A 19,643-nucleotide genomic window follows, 5' to 3' on the forward strand; every position below is an offset into this window, starting at 1 on the left:
AAAAAAAGAAAGAAAGAAAGAAAGAAAGAAAGAAAGAAAGAAAGAAAGAAAGAAAGAAAAAGAAAGAAAGAAAAAGAGAAAATAAGGTTGGGCAACCAGAGAAATGACTGGTGTCCTGAGGGAGGCGGTATCATACGGTGGAGAAGTGAGAAGAGAAGCCAGACTCAAGGAGAAGTGAGCCGGAGGAGAGAAAGTCGCTTCCCCCAGGCAGCTTGGCTGGAAGGGGAGAGGTGATGCTGGGTGGAGGCTGGTGGGGATGCTGGTTCGAGAGTAAGTGTTCGAACCTGGGAGCTGGCCCTCACTCTGATGAGCATGACGTCCACCCAGGCCCCTGTTCCTCTCCTGTGGCCACAGGGCATGAATCTCTCCGGGGGCCAGAAGCAGCGACTGAGCCTGGCCCGGGCCGTGTACAGGAAGGCCGCTGTGTATCTGCTGGATGACCCCCTGGCGGCCCTGGATGCCCACGTCGGCCAGCAGGTCTTCAACCAGGTCATTGGGCCCGACGGGCTGCTCCAGGGAACAGTACGTTTGGGAAAACGTGTCAAAGTTCACAGGGCAAAGGCAGGGGAAGTCCTAACCCAACCCTCTCCTCAAGTCCAGTTTTCGTCTTTATAGTGGTCAGCTTTTGCTCTGACAATGCTGCCTAACAAACACCCCCCCGATCCCTGTGGCTTGCGACAGCAGTTATTTCTTGCTCATGGGTCTGCGGTTAAACTACTCCAGCCGTACCTCAGGTCACCGGCCAGGTTCAGGGAAACCCTGTGTCTTGTTTCAAGACACAGGTTGAAGGAGCCCCTCTATTTCTCCACCGGAACATAGAGAGAGAAGGCGGGAGGACAAGAAGGGGAGCTCCTCCCACACACGGCCCCAGGACGCTGCCTGCCCCTGAGCCCCCAGCTCTGGATGACTGGTCAAACACACCAGTGTAACCTCTACCCCTTCTTTTCCCAGACACGGATTCTCGTGACCCACGCACTCCACGTCCTGCCCCAGGCTGATTGGATCGTGGTGCTGGAAGACGGAGCCATTGCAGAGATGGGTTCCTACCAGGAGCTTCTACGCAGGAAGGGGGCCCTGGTGGGCCTTCTGGATGCAGTCAGAAGGCCAGGAGATAGAGGAGATGGAGGTACGGGCTGGGCTTTGCTGGTTCTCTGTTGCCGGGATCCTGCACCCCCTTGAGGAGAAGGCTCCAAGGATCCCACAGGCATGCCTGGAAGGCTCTGGCCACACCCTTCATGGGAGCCCAGGCCTTGAAGCAGACAGCTCTCTGGAGAGGCCACCCAACCCCCCAGTTAGAGTGAGCGACACCTTCTGTGAGCCAAGGAGAGTGCTAAGTTCATTGGATCTGTCTTATGAGGCATGTGCCCTTTTGGTTGCCATCTTACTAATGAACAAACTGGGGCAAAGGCAAGTACTTTTTCTGAGGTCACAACATTAGAATTTGGGTGTGTTCATATCTGGAATGTTCAAGTCCTAACTGCTGCAGAGGCTGAGCAAATGGTCATTTGGTGGCTAGAGGCCAGAAGGCCCACAACACGCCAGCTAGGGCTTCTAATAACCAGAAAATACCATGCCTTCTGGAAAAACAATAACGTGTTGGAAGTGACGTCACCGATCCAAGCTCACCCGTAGTGGGTGATAAGGACCCCCGTGGCACCTCACATACATTAGCTCATTTAATCATCGCGGTGCCTCTGTGAGGTCAGTGCTGTAATTATGTCCATTTAACAGGTGAGAAAACTGAGGCCCAGAAGTGAAGGAACTAGCCCAAGTTTACATGGCTTATAGGTGGCAGTGCTGGGATTTGAACCCAAGCAACTTGACTCCAGAGCATGTGCTTTTTCATCAGTAGGCTGTAGGCTGCTCCCCCGCCCCCGGCTCTCCCCCAACCCCCACCACCATGGAAAAGCAAGGACCCACAGCCAGGTGCCCCCAGAAAAGGCTCTGCCTTTTCTGAAAACATCGGTTGCACAGAACAGGGACTCACCCTGGTAAAAGTCCTAAGCGTCAACTCGCAGTATCATCATCCTGGAGCTCGAAGATGGGGCCTGCCCAACCTGGAGGATGGTCAGAGGCAGGGTCCTTCCTGAGGAGGGTGACCCCTGAGGTTGGGTGCGAGTTGCCTAGAAAAGAACATTCCAGGTACAAGAAACTGCTCATGCAAGCCTGTCGGGGGACACCGGAGAGGTTTGCCTTGTGCAGTGTTTGCTACTGTTTTCCAGCCCCAAGTCCATAGCAGGTGCGCAATTATATTTGCGAAGTGAATGAGCGCACGAATGAGCGATTCAATGAGTAATGGTCCCAGAAGAACCCGGGGAGGATTGAGAGAGGTTGCAGGAGCCAGATCATGGGAAACAGATGCTCAGACAGGTTGAGGCCATACAGCCGGTGGGTGTCAATGCCCGCGTTTGGACCCTGATTACTGGCCCCCCATCACACGACAAGACTCCTGTGACCTTGCAGAAACAGAACTCACGACTGATGCCAAGGACCCCAGAGACCCTGCTGGAAGTGGGAGGCCCGAGGGCAGACCCGAGAGGTGAGTCCGCCTCGGTGCTGAGCGTGGGGAGGGTGCAGGCTGAGGCTGTAGAAGCACTGCTGGGTCAGCACCCGCAGCGTGGGCAGGTCAGGGCGGCCAGAACCATTCTGGACCTCACAGCTGCTGAGTGCCCGCTCTGGGGGCCAGACCAGCCGAAAGCTTTTGATCTTCAATGGGCCAAAGTGGTTAAGTCCTCATGTGGCCAGTTCATAGCAGGACCAGTTTGCCCTCAAATATGATGAATGCCCTAAAGTTTGTTAGGTTGTGTCATTGCCAGAGAGGGGCAGGGCTGGTGCCAGAGAAAGATCCTCGCCATAGCTGTTAATGATGTGCCCAGCCCTGTCGTGCGTCATGGTTTTTCAGGCTTGCTACACGAAGGGCTTGAGTCTACACGCGTGGGATCGCTTGTTACAGGCCAGAACACACGCGTGGGGGTTCACCAGGAGGCCTGCTGTCCCCTCGTCCCTAGCCCCTTCTCGACAGGCCGTAGCTGGACTCATTGTGGGGCTGTCTGCAGCCCTACACCACCTGGTACTTGCCCTTTTTATGGAAAGTGACCTTGTCAACAGCAGACCACTGGGCAGTGGACACAGTGCGAGCTTAGGTGACAGTTGTTGGGGGGCTCCTGGGGTACTGTGAGGGTCCTTGGTCCCTGGGGAATGTAGAGGCTGAGCACAGCTTCTCTCCATGCCAGGTAGCCACCCCGAGCACTCCTGGGTCTTACACTGGGCAATCCCACTTGTCCTCACTGTGCACAATAATCCCAAGATCAGATAGATGATATAGGCAGGTAGGCAGAGAGAGAGAGAGAGAGAGATGACAGATTGATGAATGATGGATGAGTGGATGATTGATTGGTAGCTAGACAGACCGACATAGACTAACCCCATTTCCTCAGCTGAGGAAACTGAGGCACAGACAGGATACGTCAGCTGCCCACGGTTTCACAGTCACCAGATGGCAATTCACATTTAAGTTTAAGGCAGCCCCCTCATCCGCAGACGAAAGGAAGATACAAGAAGTCCTCAACATTTGAATTGCACAAAACTGACCTTCTTCCAAGGTGGACTAACAGATCTGCGGGTAAACAGCAGGGGCAAAATGACCGTAGCAATGCTTAGGCCAAAAGGAAAACTCTGAAAACAGGTCCCAAAGTTGACTAAATAAGTTCATTCCAAGAAACAGCATCGGGAGAACAGGCTTGCTCGCCTCCGGGGAAGGAGATGGCATTTAGCTGGGCACCGTGGAGGGAGGACGGAGCGCGATGCCCCGTGGTGCTCCATATGCTGGTTGTATGAGTGAGCGAAGGAATGAATGAGTGAAGAGTGTATGTCAGAGGTCACCGGCTCCCAGTGGCCATGAGGGTTGGGTGCGCACACACCCCCTGGACAGAGACGCTGACTTGTCTTCATTTCCTCTCAGTGACAGGTCCATGAAGTTGTTGGTCTCTGAGAAGGACAGAGCCGCTTCAGAGGCCCAGCCAGGGGCTCCCCTGGATGATCCAGAGTGGGCAGGATGGTCAAAAGGAGAGGATGGCATCCAGTATGGCAGGGTAACCACCAGCTGCTCCCTCTCCTCTACGTCCACTGCTACAGCTACGCACTCCCCGGGGCCCAAGACCTCCCATCAGATACAGTGCTGGGCAGGGAGGCGGGGTGGGGGAGACTCACTTTACTGGACACCTACTGTGTGCCACGTTGGACTCTGGACACTTCATGTTTCTTAATGCTCACAACCACCCCAAAATTAGATGGTGACAGCTCCGTTTTAGAAATGAAGAAACTGAGGTCTTAAAGAGTTTGTCTGCGTTCTCAGAGCTAGCAAGGGACTTAAATCAAGGTTGCTCAGAGCAAGCAACCTGGGACTTAAAACCTAGGTCAGTCAGAATCTAAAGTTTGTACTATTTCTTTTCTTTTATGATGCTTTGTCCACCCCTCCTTTCACCTACCTACTTTTTCATTCCTCTGTCTGCCTACTTTTCCATTTATTCACCATCCACCCCATCCTACTCACCCATCCAGCCACCTACCCATCTACTCACTCATCTATCCATCTCACCTACCCTCTCACCCATTCACTCATCCAGCCCTTCATCCATCCACCTACCATCCATCCATCTACCCATCTTCCCTCTATTCATCCTTCTACCCACTTATCCACCCATCCACCCACCCATCCATCTACCCATCTTCCATCCATCCATTCATCCATCCACTTATCCACCCACCCATCCATCTACCCACCTTCCATCTATCTACTCATCCACCCACTTATCCATCTATCCATCCATCCACCCACTTATCCATCTATCCATCCATCCACCCACTTATCCACCCATCCATCTACCCACCTTCCATCCACCCATCCATCCACCCACTTTTCCACCCATCCATCTACCCACCTTCCATCTATCCACCCATCCACCCACCTTCCATCTGTTCATCCATCCACCTACTTATCCACCCATCCATCCATCTACCCATCTTCCATCCATCCATCTATCCATTCCACCCACCCACTTTTCCACCCATCAATCTACCCACCTTCCATCTATCCACCCATCCACCCACCCATCCATCTACCCACCTTCCATCTGTCCACTCATCCACCCACTTATCCATCTATCCATCCATCCACCCACTTATCCATCCAGAATCCATCCATCCACTCATCTATTCATCTGCTCTTCTATAGACTCACTCATTTATCCATCCACCCATCTACCCTTTCATTCACTCAACTACCCATCATCCCACCCAACCATCCACCTACTCATCCACCCAAAAAACATTTACAAAACCCCCACTACATGCAGGCAATGTCTCTACTTTGGTGGATGTTGCACACTAGTGGGGGGAGAGTCAGCAAATAATTAGGCTAATGAGCAAGGTAATATCAGATAATGATAAAAAAAATAAAGAAGGGAAATGAGATGGAGACCAACCAACTGAGGGTCACGAGCCTGCTTGGATTAAGATGCCCTAATGGGTGATGCTCGAGCTGAGCCCTAAAGTAAGGAACCAGCAGCTGACAGAGGAGGAGGGAGAGCATTCCAGGCAGAGGGAACAGCAGGTGAAAAGGCTCTGAGGTGGGAAGGAGTTTGGGGCACCAGAGAAAAGAAAGAAATCCCATGAGACCAGCAGATAGTGAGTAGGAGGTAAGGTCAGAGAGACAGACTAGAAGGTGAGAATTTCTTCTGAGAGCAAGAGAAAGCCATGAGCAGGCCAGCAACAGCAAGATAGGGTCAGGATGACGTTTCCAGAAGTTCACTCTGGCTGCAGCCAGGTGAAGAACTTCAGATTTGTGGCAGCTGGACCTTAGCAGGTGTCTTAACCTCTTTGTGCCTTTCTTTCCTTATCTGTCAGGTGGGAGTTATGATGGGGGTAGAGACACATGCCTGTCCTATAGTATGTGTTCAATAAATCACTCCAAAGCCAGAAAGTGCCACAGCTTTAAAGCTCCCACTGGCCTTTGGAGGGTTCTGCAGAGGAAGGGGGTCTTGAGGCTAGGTGGGGCCTATAGGAGACCTGGTGCTCCAGGTGGTAGGAACCGAGAGAGCACAGGTAAGGTCTGCACCGTGGTTCCATCTGCCCTGTTGAGAACCTCACCTGGTCTTTTCTTCTTTCCTTTCCCTCCGGGGCCTCTCTCTGTCCCCATCCCCCCTACCTGTGCTACAGGTGAGGGCCACCATGCACCTGACCTACCTACGGGCTGTGGGTGCCCCACTGTGCCTCTATGCACTGTTCCTCTTCCTCTGCCAGCAAGTGGCCTCCTTCTGCCGTGGCTACTGGCTGAGCCTGTGGGCCGACGACCCCGCTGTGGACGGGCGACAGACCCAGGCGGCTCTGCGTGGCTGGATCTTCGGGCTCCTGGGCTGCCTCCAAGGTACCCCTCGCCCGCCTTCCTCACCCTCCACCCTCCCGGCCCCATCTGAGGTGCTCAGGGCTCCCTGGCCTGCCCATCCCTGTCCTTTCTGGACATCTGTGCAAACATCCTGGGCCCAAGCGCAGACCTGCATCCTTTAGATAAGGCTGGAAGGAGTGGGGGGGGCAGGACACATCCCTCCTTTCCTGGGATCTTCAGAGTCTGTGCCAGACTCCTCAGCAAGTGCAGAACCTTGGCCCCCAGATGTCGGGGTAGCTGAGGACTTGGGTGGGGACAGACCAACTGCAGTGGTTTGGATGGGCCAGAGACAGTTTGCCCCACCTCAGAAACGGAGTGAAGTCAGCCCCATTCCAGGCACATAGATGGGCATTGAGAAAAAGGGGGTATATTAGTTTCCTAGGGCTGACAGAAATTACCACAAACTTGGTAACTTAGAACAACAGACACTTCATCTCTCAGTGTCCTGAAGCCAGCAGCCCAAAGACAAGCTGTCGGCAGGAGTGGTTCCTCCTGGAGGCTTTGAGGGAGCGACAGTCCCATGCCTGTCTCCTAGCTTCTGTTGGGGGTCTCCAATCCTTGGCTTGCATATGCCTCCATTCTGTGCCTCTGCCTTCATATCACCTTCGTCTCTGTCTCCGGATGTCTTCTCTTCTTGTAAGGACGGGAGCTATTGGATTTAGAAGGCATCCTAAATCCAGGGTGTTACCACCTTAGGATCTTTCACTGAAAACGGCCACAAAGAACGTGTTTCCAAATAAGGTCACATTCCGAGATTCCTGATGGACACGAGTTTGCAGGGTGGGGAGGCACACTGTTCAACCCACTGCAGGGTGGTTCCATCAGGGGATACTCAGGATGGCCAAAGCATAAGATGGCCATCATGGGGTAGTTGGGGGAGGGCGGTCTCGGCTCTCACGCTCTGACACCCGCTCTCTCCCCAGCCATTGGGCTGTTTGCCTCCATGGCCATGGTGCTCCTGGCAGGAATCCGGGCATCCAGACTGCTTTTCCAGAGGCTTCTGTGGGATGTGGCACAGTGTCCCATCGGCTTCTTTGAGCGGACGCCCATCGGGAACTTGCTGAATCGCTTCTCTAAGGAAACAGACACAGTAGATGTGGACGTCCCAGACAAACTCCGGTTCTTGCTGATTTATGCCTTTGGACTGCTGCAGGTCAGCCTGGTGGTGACGGTGACCACCCCTCTGGCTATTGTCGCCTTCCTGCCGTTGCTGGTCCTCTATGCTGGGTTTCAGGTACGGAGAGACTGGGGAGGCCCCTGGGGCCAGCTCGGGTCACCTCAGCCAGTCTCTTGTCTCTGGACAGGATTCAGCGTAAGAGGCTCTGCACAGTGGAAGAACCCCTAGAAGAATTCCCAGAGGCAGAGACACCACAGTTTACTTCTAACACCTACACTCACCACTGTCTCCCGAATGTCCGTGTCTAAGTTCTTAATATCTTACATTTTGTCCTGCTGCTGCTGAAATCAGCTTCCCGTTGTCCAACTATCTAGAAACCAAGGAGGCATTGCAAGGTCTCCAAGTGTTGTATTAGGCTTGACTCTTTCAGTTGCCAGAGCTGGAGACCAACTGAAATTAGCTTAAACAAAACGACAGAAATTAACGTCTTACGTCCCTAAAGTGCAAGGAGCCGGTTATCACCAGGATGCGGTCACTCTCTCCATATCTTTGCTCAGGGGGTCTCAAAGTGCCATCTCAGACCAGCAGCGTCAGGACCACCTGGGAGCTAGTGAGAAATGCACGTTCTCAGGCCCCACCCAAGAACTACTGACTCTCAAGTCACGGTAGAAATGGAGCCCAGAAATGTGGGTTTCAGCAAACCCTCCAGATAATTCTGATGCATACTAATGTTTAAAAACCACTGGCTTTAGCTCTGCGTGGCCTGATTTTGGACGCACTGTCTTTCTAGGGTCTGATGGGTCTGATGGCCCCTGGCAGCCCTATACTCACAGCATCCCACCTCAGCAAGTCCAACCCAAAGTAACTTTTACTCCAGCTCCGCATTCATAGGTCAGTCCCAGGGAAGATTTGACTGGCCTGTTTGGGGGCCCGTGTTCATCCCTGAGTGAATCACAGTGACCAGAGGGTTAGCACACTCTGACTGGCTAGGCTGCGTGAGGCTACGTCCTCCGTGATCGGGTCCCACGTTTGAACTCTACCCTCCACCTCCACCCCAGGTAATCAGAAATAGAAGAGAAAAAAACACGGTAGTCAGACAAAAGCCACAGCCACCACTGTCTTCTCGATGTCTTCTTGACCTGGGGAGGGACAGCTTAAGGGTCGGACGGAGGTGGATTTGAATCCGGGCCCTGCCACTTGCTTGCTGGAGAGGCCTGGACCAGCCACTTGATCCCTCTGGGCCTCAGGTTTTCTCACCTGTAAACTGTGAAGGACACCAGTGCCTACCTCACATTAATAAATACTGTTTGTAAAGAGGCTGGCACACAGCTTGTGGCGTCAGAGCAAATAACCCCACGGATCATTTGGGCATTGTTATGTTCCCAGCACCGGGCAGGTAACCTCCAGTTAAGTGAGCGGATTCCACTTGGCCGACTGCCTTCCTTGTCCTTTATGGTTTTGTTCCCACAATGACTGGCTCTAAGTGAAGCAGTTGGCTTTAGGGCTGGGAATGAGATATTCACACTAGATGAGTGGTTTCTCAGTCCTGGCTGTATGTTAGAATCGCCCAGAAGGTTTTTGAAAACTACCAAGGCCAAGGTGGTACCACCAGAGATTCTGATTTAATAGTTCTGGGATGGGGCACTGGAGGGTTTTGCAGCTTCCTGGGTTCTTCTTTTTTAATTTTTTTCATGTTTTTTTTTTTTTTTTTTTTTTTTTTTAAGGAGAGAGAGGCAGTATGAACAGGGGAGGGGCAGAGAGAGAGATAGGAAGACACAGAATCAGAAGCAGGCTCCAGGCTCTGAGCTGTCAGCACAGAGCCTGATGCGGGGCTTGAACTCGTGAACCACTAGATCATGACCTGAGCCGAAACCAGATGCTTAACTGACGGAGCCACCCAGGCGGCCCTCTGGGTTCTTCTTAAAAAGAACCATGCAACTCTGATTCTGCAGGGAAAATAGAGTCCAGAGAGGGGAATCAACTAGGCCAAGGTCCCACAGCAAGCTGGTAACAGAGCCTGGTCTGAAACCCTGTACTTGAGGCTCCCTGTGCGTCTCAAACTACCTCTCTGTGTCTGTGACTTCTCCCCTCCCCACCTGTCCCACTTCAGAGCCTGTACGTGGCCAGCTTATGCCAGCTCAGACGCCTCGAGTCAGCCAGGCACTCGTTCGTGTGTTCCCATGTGGCCGACACGTTCCAGGGCATCACAGTGGTCAGAGCCTTCCAGGCCCAGTGCCCCTTCGTGGCTCAGAATGACATGCACGTGGATGAAAGCCAGAGAGTCAGTTTCCCGCGGCTGGTGGCTGACAGGTAGGAAAAGCATGGGGGCAGGCAAGACCCTGCAAGACATCTGTGTTCCCAGAGAGTGAGACGTAGGGTCACACTATGTGGCCAGAGAGATCAAGCGGCCTGCCCAAAGTCACACAGCAAGTCAGGGATAAAGCTGAAGCTATACCCCACGGGTGCACTTGGCTCATACCGTGAGCAGATGGAGTCTGGCCTGAGGAGTCCTCAGCAGCAGGTGGACAGGAAGTACAGATGTCAGCAGAAGGGAAGAAGCCTCTGTTGCCAGGCCGCTGGACCAGCCTCTGTTGCCTTGGTGACAGAGCAGCTACGTAAGCATCGTCAGCCTCTTTTCATTACTAAGTAAGAATACTCAGGCTTTGAGCACAGACAGGGGCTCAAATCCCAGCTCTGCGACTTACCAGCTGGGTGATCTTGGGCAGGTTTCATACCTCTCTGAGCCTCGTTTGTCAAGGGGGATGTCACTTATGGGGTGGCTATGAGGATTAAATAAATACACTCAGAGCTAATGCTTGTAACATGCTTACTACATGCTCAGCACAGTACTGAGCGCTCTACATGGATTTGTTCTTTTAGTCCTAAAAACAAGTCATGAGGCCGAGACTGTTTTATGGATGATGAATCTTAGGCACAGAGAGATTTAGGAACTTGCCCAGGGCCGCACAGTGAATGTGTTGGAGTAAGGATCTGAATCCAGGTAATCTGGTGCCACAGTGTGGAGAGGGCCAAGCACACAGTAGGTGCTCAATAAGTGTGAATTCCTTTCTCCTTTATGCCCTAGGTCCCTGGCCAGCTGAGGCTATCAGGCCATGTGGCTGTGGGCAGCATCTCAATCCCATAAGCCTTCTGGGCGACCTGCCCTGCCTCTTGCTGGGGTCCTAGCCCAAGGAGGAAAGACCTTATGAACATTTAGAAAGCACCCGCGATGTGAAGGCCCAGTGATTTCCATGGTCTGTATGGCAGATCTCATTTAATCCTCTCATCTGTAAGGAGCCAGATTTTACTTCATTCCACAGATGGGTAAACTGGGCTTTCAAGAACAAAGGGACTCTCCCAAGATCAGCTGTCTAGGAAGCAACTTACGTATTCATTTGCTGGTTGGTTTGTTGAAAACCACCATAACCTAGTGGAAAAGGTTCATGCTTCCTGGTATGCATCAGGGTGATGTGGCTTCTAAGACTTTCATGTGTGTGGACTCTGGCAAGTACCTAACTCTTCTGAGCCCCAGTGTCCTCATCTATCAAATGGGGACAACAATACCCTGCTTTGTGGGGTTGTTAGAAGGACTAGATTCTCCATGTAGTAAAGCCCAGAGATCCCTGAAGACAGATTCTTAAATTGGATCACTGTGTCCCCAGCACCTGCAGCAGACATGACATACAGTAGGTGGTCAATATGTTTGTTGAATGAATGGAATGAATGAATGAATGAATGAATGTTGGAGTAGGAATGCAAGAGAAGGAGGTGCCTGTTTATCCACTCAGTTTATTATTCATTGAGCACCTACTACGTGCTGGGTCCTGGGCTAAGTACTGGGGACTGTCATGACTGACACAGAGCTGCCGCCCTCACGGAGCTCACCATCTACTGATGGAGACTGATGGTCAAGGACTGATTAAATCGTTTAATTATTAAGAGTGGTAAGTGTTATGAAGGGAGTTATGAGCGATGTGTTAGAAAGGGAGGAACAGGCCATGAAGGCTTTTGGAGGAGGTGACGTTCAACCCAACCTGTGCATGAAGATGATACTGGCCGTATGAAGATGGAGGTCAGGTCCAGGCAGGGGGACCCCAAGGGATACAGCCGGGCATAGCCCAGGGACGGAAAATCGGCACCATGGCGAAACTTTACTTGAGCACCTACTGTGTGCCAGGCTCTGAGCTGGGCACAGGTAAGACAAAAGCGTCAACTTCCCCCACCCACTGAGCTTGGGTGGGGCCTGGGGTGTGGAGGAGACCAATGCTGGGACCCCTGTGGGACTCAGCTTGGTACGATGACCAGTCCCTGTGCCCAGAGAAACAAGTCCTGCAGACAAGGCCCTCCCCCCGCCCTGCTCTTACCTGCGTCTCCTTGCAGGTGGCTGGCTACCAACCTGGAGCTCCTGGGGAACGTGCTGGTGTTGGCAGCCGCCATGTGTGCTGTGCTGAGCAAGGCCCACCTTAGCGCCGGCCTCGTGGGCTTCTCTGTTTCTGCTGCCCTCCAGGTACACCTGCCTCCCAAGACAGACCTCTGCCAGTCAGACCTTCAAGGACCCCAGTGCAAACCAGCAACCAGTGAGGAAAATATAGAGGCTTAGCTGGGGTGACCTTCCTGGACCTTGGGCAAGAGTCTACCCTTGCAGAGCCTCAGTGTGCTCATCTGGAAAATGGGGCAGTAATCTCTTCACTTCAGACTTTGTAGAGCCTAGTTGAGATAAGGTATATAGAGTCCATTTCCAGGGTAGTGCTAAATTTTGTTAACTATTAATAATAATATGTCATGTCAGGTCATGATATCTATGAAGGAAAAAATTTATATGCAAGTAGCATTCTTCTAGTGAATTGTTGTAACAGCTTTATAACTATTAACCCATTTAATTCTGCCCACAACCCCATCGGGGATACTATTATTAGCCTCATTTTACATTGAGGCAAAATGATGGGAAATCAGGGAAGAGACACTCTCAGAATGGAAGTCAGTGGGCCTGAGCCCTGCTGGGTGTCCTTGCGAGAGCCATACACCCTCTTTGGTCCTCTCGTCCCACCTGTATCAAGATGGGTTGGACATCTTTCTACTCTGCATACTCCAGTTCTACTGAAGGAAGGTCCTGGTGATGACAGTGAAAGCCCATCCCCTTACCTGTCCCCACTTCTGCCTCCCGCCCCTGCCTCAGGGGGGCTGATGCAAGCCTGCAGTGTCTTCCCCCGCCAGGTGACCCAGACACTGCAGTGGGCTGTTCGCAGCTGGACAGACCTGGAGAGCAGCATCGTGTCGGTAGAGCGGATGAAGGACTATGTCCAGACGCCCAAGGAGGTGATGGGTGGAAGATGGGGCGGGGGTGTGGACCCAGGTCTATGCCTGCTATGGGCTTTAGAGCCCCTGCCACTGAGGGCTGGGGTTGCAGCCAGGGTGACAGTAATGGTTAAGAGCGTGGGGTCTGGAGCCAGGAGAAATCCTGGGTCCTTTGCTTCTTCGCTTGGGCAAAGCAGGTCATTCTTCTGAGTGACAGGGGACCATAGGTAACAGCAGTGCAGTAGCAGTAGAACAGCAACATGACGGCCACATCACAGACACATCACAGCAACGTTCTAGGCACATCACAGCAAGATGACAATAACGGAAGAGTGACATGGCAAGGTAACAGTGCGGGTGTACTGGGGGGTCAGGTGAGATCCCACGAGAAAGCACTTAGTGTCAGGCACACCGTAGACAGGCCCTACACGCCCACGGCTCTGATGGGCCCCCTTTCACCTCGAGGGGATCGAGGACCTATTCAAGGTCACAGGAAGAGCACACAGCAGCTAACGACCCCCTCGTGCACAATCTTGCCCTCCTCACAAAGACAAAGGGGAGAATATTATTCTACCCCTTCTAGAGGAAGACAGAATCTTATTTGAGAATTAATAGTGGCTAATAATAATAATAAAGATAGAGTAGCCAATACCATCATTATTTTTATAATCTCAGAGGTCACCTGTTTATAGCTCAGCTATGTTCCAATGCCCCCAACGACTCTGTAAGATAGCGGTAAATATACCCATTTTACAGAAGAGGAAACTGAAGCTCAAAGAGAGAGCGGCTCCTCTGACTCTGTGCCCCTCTCCCATCCCAGGCGCCCTGGAGGCTACCCACCTGTGCAGACCGGTCCCCCTGGCCTCACGGGGGGCAGATCGAGTTCCGGGACTTTGGGCTGAGATACAGACCTGAGCTCCCACTGGCCGTTCGGGGTGTGTCCTTCAAGATCGAAGCCGGAGAGAAGGTGAGTGACTCTGGCCCGTCTTCCTCCTCCTGGAAGCCAGGCCCAGGGTGGGCAGGGCCCAGGGTCTAGGCCCTGAGCACCAAATGCTTCCTGCACACCCGACTTCAGGCCCTCCACTCTGAAGACCCACCACGCCCTAACTGAAAGGATCATCTCCCCCAGGCCTGCCGCCATCTTGGCAAATGCCACCACCCACCCACCTTGGTGTCCTGGGTAAGGAGGCGTCTCTCGGACCGCCTTCTTTCTCTTTGCCTCCGACGTGAGTGCTGTGGCAGAGTGCTGGATGTTCCACATACGCGATCCAGTCTGCATGGGCTCAGTTCCTGGCTTCGCCATGGCTGACCCTGGGCAGGTCACTTCATGTCTTGACCTCAGTTTTTCCATCTGTAAAATGGAAATAACAATGTCAATCTCACAGAGCTCTTGTGAAGTTTCAGTGACTTAACACATATAAACTGCTGGGAACGGTGCCTGGCACATAGCAAGAGCTGCAGAAGCGTTTGCCCGGGGTTTTAGCAATTATCAGGTGCACTTTTACTCTGACAACGACCCTACGAAGAAGTGCTAGTATTGTCCCATTTTACAGATGCTTAGGAAACATTTCCCACTTGCATTTCCTTCCTGCCTCCTCCTAGACTGCTCCAGGCCCCCAGTTGAGCCCCCAGCCTCCCATTTAGTCACCTCCAGTCTGTTTTCCGTGATCTTTATTTGGGCATGACATTCCCCTGCTTGAGACCTTCCCCCTGCTCCCAGCTTCCCTTACAGTAAAGCCCAACTCTTGAGCTTGGCATTCAAGACTCTGCCCAGCTCTTCATTCATTGCCCTGCCAGGGCTCAGCCAACACTTGGGGAGTACTGCCTCACGGGGCCAGGTGGGCACCTGGTGCTGCCCTCAGGGGGTTTACCTGGCATCTTCCCCTACCCCAAACTCCTGCTTATCCTTCAAGGTTCCACTCAAGTATCACCTCCACCATGAAGCCTGCTCTGATTACCCTGTTGACTTCTATCCCAGGCGGCTTCACGTCCAGAGTCTGATTATAGAGGGGGCTTTTTCATCAAGTGTATTCAAATTAAGTTTGCTCAGTTGCATTATTTCCAAGACCAGACAGTGAGCCCTGTAGAGCAAGGATTCCTTAATTTCTCTATTCCTCATGCCTAGAAGAGTTGCCTGTCATACAGTGGGTAACACGATTCATTTACTGTTTTTTTTTAATGTTTATTTTTGAGAGAGAGAGAGATTGAACGTGGAAGAAGGGCAGAGAGAGAGGGGGCTACAGGGTCTAAAGCAGGCTCTGCGCTGGCAGCAGCAAGCCCGGAGTGGGGCTTGAACTCACGAACCGTGAGATCACGACCTGAGCTAAAGTTGGACACTTAACTGACTGAGCCACCCAGATGGCCCATATTTCATTCACTTCTTAAACATATAGTGTTGAGCCTTCAGGGAGTGTTGGACATTAAGAATGCAGCAGTTGGGGCGCCTGGGTGGCGCAGTCGGTTAAGCGTCCGACTTCAGCCAGGTCACGATCTCGCGGTCCGGGAGTTCGAGCCCGCGTCAGGCTCTGGGCTGATGGCTCAGAGCCTGGAGCCTGTTTCCGATTCTGTGTCTCCCTCTCTCTCTGCCCCTCCCCCGTTCATGCTCTGTCTCTCTCTGTCCCAAAAATAAATAAACGTTAAAAAAAAAAAAAAAAAGAATGCAGCAGTAAATGCTGAGGACGGATGGGGGCAGGAACAATGATGGGCAGATGGATGGAAGGGTGGAAAAACGGGAGGGTGGGGGTAGAGCAGGAAGTGTGGGTGAGTGGACAGAAAGATAGGAGAGGTGAGTCACAGAGGGGAGAAGATAGAGAACTATGTACAGAAAGAAGGCTGGATGGAATGGGTGGACATATGGAAAGGTGGACAGATGGACAAATGCTCAAAGGATAATGGATAGATGGATGTATCTTGGATGCAGGGGAAACACCTCGCAGAGATGCCCAGGGACCCTCCGGGCTTCTGGGCAGACGTGGTCAGAACGAGCCTTGCCCTCTCATCCCCTGGCAGGTGGGCATCGTTGGCAGGACAGGGGCCGGGAAGTCCTCCCTGGCTGGGGGCCTCCTGCGGCTCCTGGAGGCGGCCGAGGGTGGGATTTGGATCGACGGGGTCCCCATCACCCACGTAGGGCTGCACACGCTGCGGTCCAGGATCACCATCATCCCCCAGGTGAGGCCCGGGGCACAGGGTGGGCAGAGGTGGGAGGCGTGGCTGGGCCTGGCTCTGACCCACTGCCCCTTCCGGCCAGGACCCCACCCTGTTCCCTGGCTCGCTTCGGATGAATCTGGACATGCTGCAGGAGCACCCGGACCAAGCCATCTGGGAGGCCTTGGACACGGTGCAGCTCAGAGCCCTGGTGGCCAGCCTGCCTGGCCAGCTGCAGTATGAGTGTGCTGACCAAGGTTGCAACCTGAGGTAGGCTTGCCCCGCCACGACCAGGGCCTGGGAGGAGCTGCGCAGAGAGGCGAGTGTGGCTGAGGCTCCCCGCACTGCCCTGTCCCCAGGGTAACATGCCCTGGAAGTCTGCCTCCCCCACGGGACGACCAGCTTCATTCTGTTAGTACTCACAGGATGAATCCCGTCCCTCATCAGCAATTCTGAACTCCAACACAGTCTCTGAATATCCAGTTTTGTCTTCCTCAATTCGGTTCCTCAATTTATTTGGGTGACAAAACCCAACCCTTACTGACACAAGGCTACTTATAGTCTATTTATCCCTCTCAGCATTTCTTTTGCTACGAAAGTATCGTGTTTGATGTGGGCACGAATTCCACTCTCACTGTGGGTTCTAAGTAACATATGGTATACGTTTCTTTCTGAAGAAATTTTAGGGGTGCCTGGGTGGCTCAGTTGGTTGAGCGTCTGACTCTTGGTTTCAGCTCAAGTCATGATCCCAGGGTCATGGGACTGAGGCCTGTACCACGCTCCGTGTTGAGTGTGGATCCTGCTTAAGATTCTCTCTTTCGCTCCCCCCTCCTCCCCCCCGCCCCTCTCCCCCACTCGTGCTCTGGCTATCTCTCAAAAAGAAAAAAAAAGAAATTTTAGTTGTGGTAAAATACACCTAACATAAAATTTAGCATCAAAAAAATTTTTTTAATGTTTATTTATTTTTGAGAGAGACAGAGCGTGAGTGGGGGAGGGGTAGAGAGAGAGGGAGACACAGACTCCAAAGCAGGCTCCAGGCTCTGAGCTGTCAGTACAGAGCCCGACCCAGGGCTCGAGCTTATGAACTGCGAGATAGTGACCTGAGCCAAAGTCGGATGCTTAACCGACTGAGCCACCCAGGTGCCCCAACCATTTTTTTTTTTCTTTACTAGAATACATTCATCTTTATTCATACATACTGGAAAATAGGGTCTACTTTTTTTTTTTTTTTTTACTTTGCATCCAACTTAGTTAGCATATAGTGCAACAATGATTTCAGTAGATTCCTTAATGCTCCCTACCCATTTAGCCCAACCCCCCCACCCCTCCAGTAACCCTCTGTTTGTTCTCCATTTTTAAGAGTCTCTTATGTTTTGTCCCCTTCCCTGTTTTTATCTTATTTTTGCTTCCCTTCCCTTATGTTCATCTGTTTTGTATCTTAAATTCCTCATGAGTGAAGTCACATGATATTTGTCTTTCTCTGACTAATTTCGCTTAGCATAATACCCTCTGGTTCCATTGACGTAGTTATAAATGGCCAACCATTTTTTAATGTACAATTCGTAGTGTTAAATACATTCACATAATTATGTGACCCATTTCCAGAACTTTTCCATCTTGCAAAACTGAAACTCTGTACCCATGAAAAAACAATTCTAGGAGCAACTGGGTGGCTCAGTTGGTTGAGTGTCCAACTTCAGCTCAGGTCATGATGTCCCAGTTCATGAGTTCAAGCCCCATGTCAGACTTGCTGCTGTCAGCTCAGAGCCTGCTTGGGATCTCTCTGTCCGTTTCTCTCTCTGCCCTTTCCCTGCTCACACACACACACACACACACACACTCTCTCTCTCTCTCTCTCAAAAGGAAAATAAGCCTTAAAAAAATTCTATTTTCCCCTGCCCACAACCTCCAGCAACCCCATTCTGCTTCCTGTTTCTGTGACTTTGACTACTCTGGGTACCTCATTTAAGGGCAGTATTACAGTATTCGCCTTTTGTGACTGGCTCGTTTCACTCAGCATAATGTCCTCAAGGCTCATCAGTATTGGAGCGTGTGCCAGAACTCTCTTCCTTTTTAAGGCTGAATGCTATTCCATCGTAGGGACGGACCACATTTTTCTTGCCCATTCCTTCACGGATGGATGCCTGCGTGCCGTTTTGAAAACAAAGACGCTCTGGATCCTAAAACCCCATCTGCCCCCAGAGGTGTGAGGGTAAGAGGCTGTGGGTGGCAGCCTCATCAGAGCTTCTGCTCACTAGAGAAGCAGTGTAGCTTGGTGGCTGAGAGTTTAGACACGCGTCAAATCCAGCCTCCCCCAGTTACCAGCTCTAGGACCTTGGGCGAGTTCATCTTCTCTGCCCAAGAGAGAAGTGAGTGGAAAGAGAACTATAGTGAGTATCTGCTTCCTGTTCGAGGATTGACTTATACGTGTTAAGTTGCAGACACAGTGCCTGGATGCAGGGGAAAATAATGTTTCCCTGTAAACCTCAGAGAGGCCCCCTCACGAATCCCCTTCTGCAGGATTGGCTTATGAGGCTTGAAAGTTGCCCCGGGGTCGCCCAGCTCGCCAGGGGCGTGGCCACAGCGGGTCCTGGTTCCCCAGAGACGCTGCTGGAAGGCTTCACCGTGAGAAGGAAGACCGCCCCAGACGGCCTTGGGTCTCCAGGGTAGGAGTGTCACGGACTGTGTGACCTTCATTTGCAACTGTGTGCTGTGTGCTGGGGCCTTACTCTGTGACAAGCACACTGCTAAGCACTTTTATCGGGCCTATTTTGTCCCTGCACCCTGATAAGTCACAAGACTCATTGGCACAGTAACTACCTTTGTGGTCACCGTGAGACGTGAGTCAAGACATGCTCAGGCACGTAGGTTATGTCTGGCACAAGATAAAGAACACTGAGTAGAAGTGGAAATAGCCATTTCACTGGGGGAGAGGAACTGAGGCACGGGGGTTTGAATGTCTTGCCTGGAGTCTCCCTGCTCAAAAAATGGCGGGAAGGGGATTCCTGCCGGCTCTGTGGACTGGGGACCCTCGTGAAGGAGTGTGTGTACCTGCCCCACTAACTTCTGCAGCTGTCGGGGGATCCGTTTGTGGGCAGGCCCTGCAAGTCCTGAGATGCAGGTAGAGAAACGTCGGGCCTGACCGTCCCACTCCTTCCCAGTGTGGGCCAGAAGCAGCTCCTGTGTCTGGCACGTGCCCTTCTCCGGAAAACCCAGATCCTCATCCTGGACGAGGCCACAGCCGCCGTGGACCCGGGGACGGAGCTCCAGATGCAGGCCGCCCTCAGGAGCTCGTTTGCCCAGTGCACAGTGCTGGTCATTGCCCACCGCCTGCGCTCTGTGATGGACTGCGCCAGGTAAGCACCCCTCCCCGAGTAGACCCTCTCCCCGCTCCGCCCCCACGGGCGTAGAGGAAGGCATCAGGGTTTAGAGCCGCACGGGCGCTGGAATGGGTTATCACGTGCGCACTGTACAGGTGGCAAAACTGATGCCCAGCAGGGAGGAGATGAGCCCAAGAACACGTGCCCAGAAGACGTTTCCAACCTAGCTGTCAGGGTCAGGAAACCGCAGGGAAGGCCGGACTTTGCCAGAGCAGACATGCTGGGCTTTCACTGGTGCAAGCGCTCGGGCGGATTGGGCCGGTAA

The 19,643-nt window shown here is 52.5% G+C and overlaps 1 protein-coding gene and 1 long non-coding RNA gene across 2 annotated transcripts in view; one reads left to right on the forward strand and one right to left on the reverse strand.

The window, feature by feature from the left end:
- The window catches only part of ABCC6 (ATP binding cassette subfamily C member 6), a 53,648-nt gene that overhangs the window by 33,393 nt on the left and 612 nt on the right, over positions 1-19,643 (forward strand). The window contains exons 18-30 of the mRNA XM_040458952.1: positions 355-522; positions 952-1,126; positions 2,464-2,539; positions 3,962-4,091; positions 6,217-6,424; positions 7,366-7,676; positions 9,670-9,869; positions 11,940-12,066; positions 12,774-12,875; positions 13,675-13,821; positions 15,864-16,022; positions 16,102-16,268; positions 19,160-19,354. Coding sequence (XP_040314886.1) covers positions 355-522; positions 952-1,126; positions 2,464-2,539; positions 3,962-4,091; positions 6,217-6,424; positions 7,366-7,676; positions 9,670-9,869; positions 11,940-12,066; positions 12,774-12,875; positions 13,675-13,821; positions 15,864-16,022; positions 16,102-16,268; positions 19,160-19,354 — 2,165 coding nt within the window. The remainder of the gene's footprint in view (positions 1-354; positions 523-951; positions 1,127-2,463; positions 2,540-3,961; positions 4,092-6,216; positions 6,425-7,365; positions 7,677-9,669; positions 9,870-11,939; positions 12,067-12,773; positions 12,876-13,674; positions 13,822-15,863; positions 16,023-16,101; positions 16,269-19,159; positions 19,355-19,643) is intronic.
- LOC121019472 (uncharacterized) lies at positions 7,670-14,131 on the reverse strand. Its single transcript, XR_005785603.1, has 4 exons — positions 14,022-14,131; positions 11,924-12,266; positions 7,884-8,019; positions 7,670-7,783 (listed from the first exon to the last, which is right to left on the reverse strand). It is a non-coding gene; the product is annotated as an uncharacterized LOC121019472 (long non-coding RNA).

This window comes from Herpailurus yagouaroundi, unplaced genomic scaffold, assembly GCF_014898765.1.
Source record: "Herpailurus yagouaroundi ecotype Mexico unplaced genomic scaffold, PumYag 222, whole genome shotgun sequence".
Taxonomy (NCBI): domain Eukaryota; kingdom Metazoa; phylum Chordata; class Mammalia; order Carnivora; family Felidae; genus Herpailurus; species Herpailurus yagouaroundi.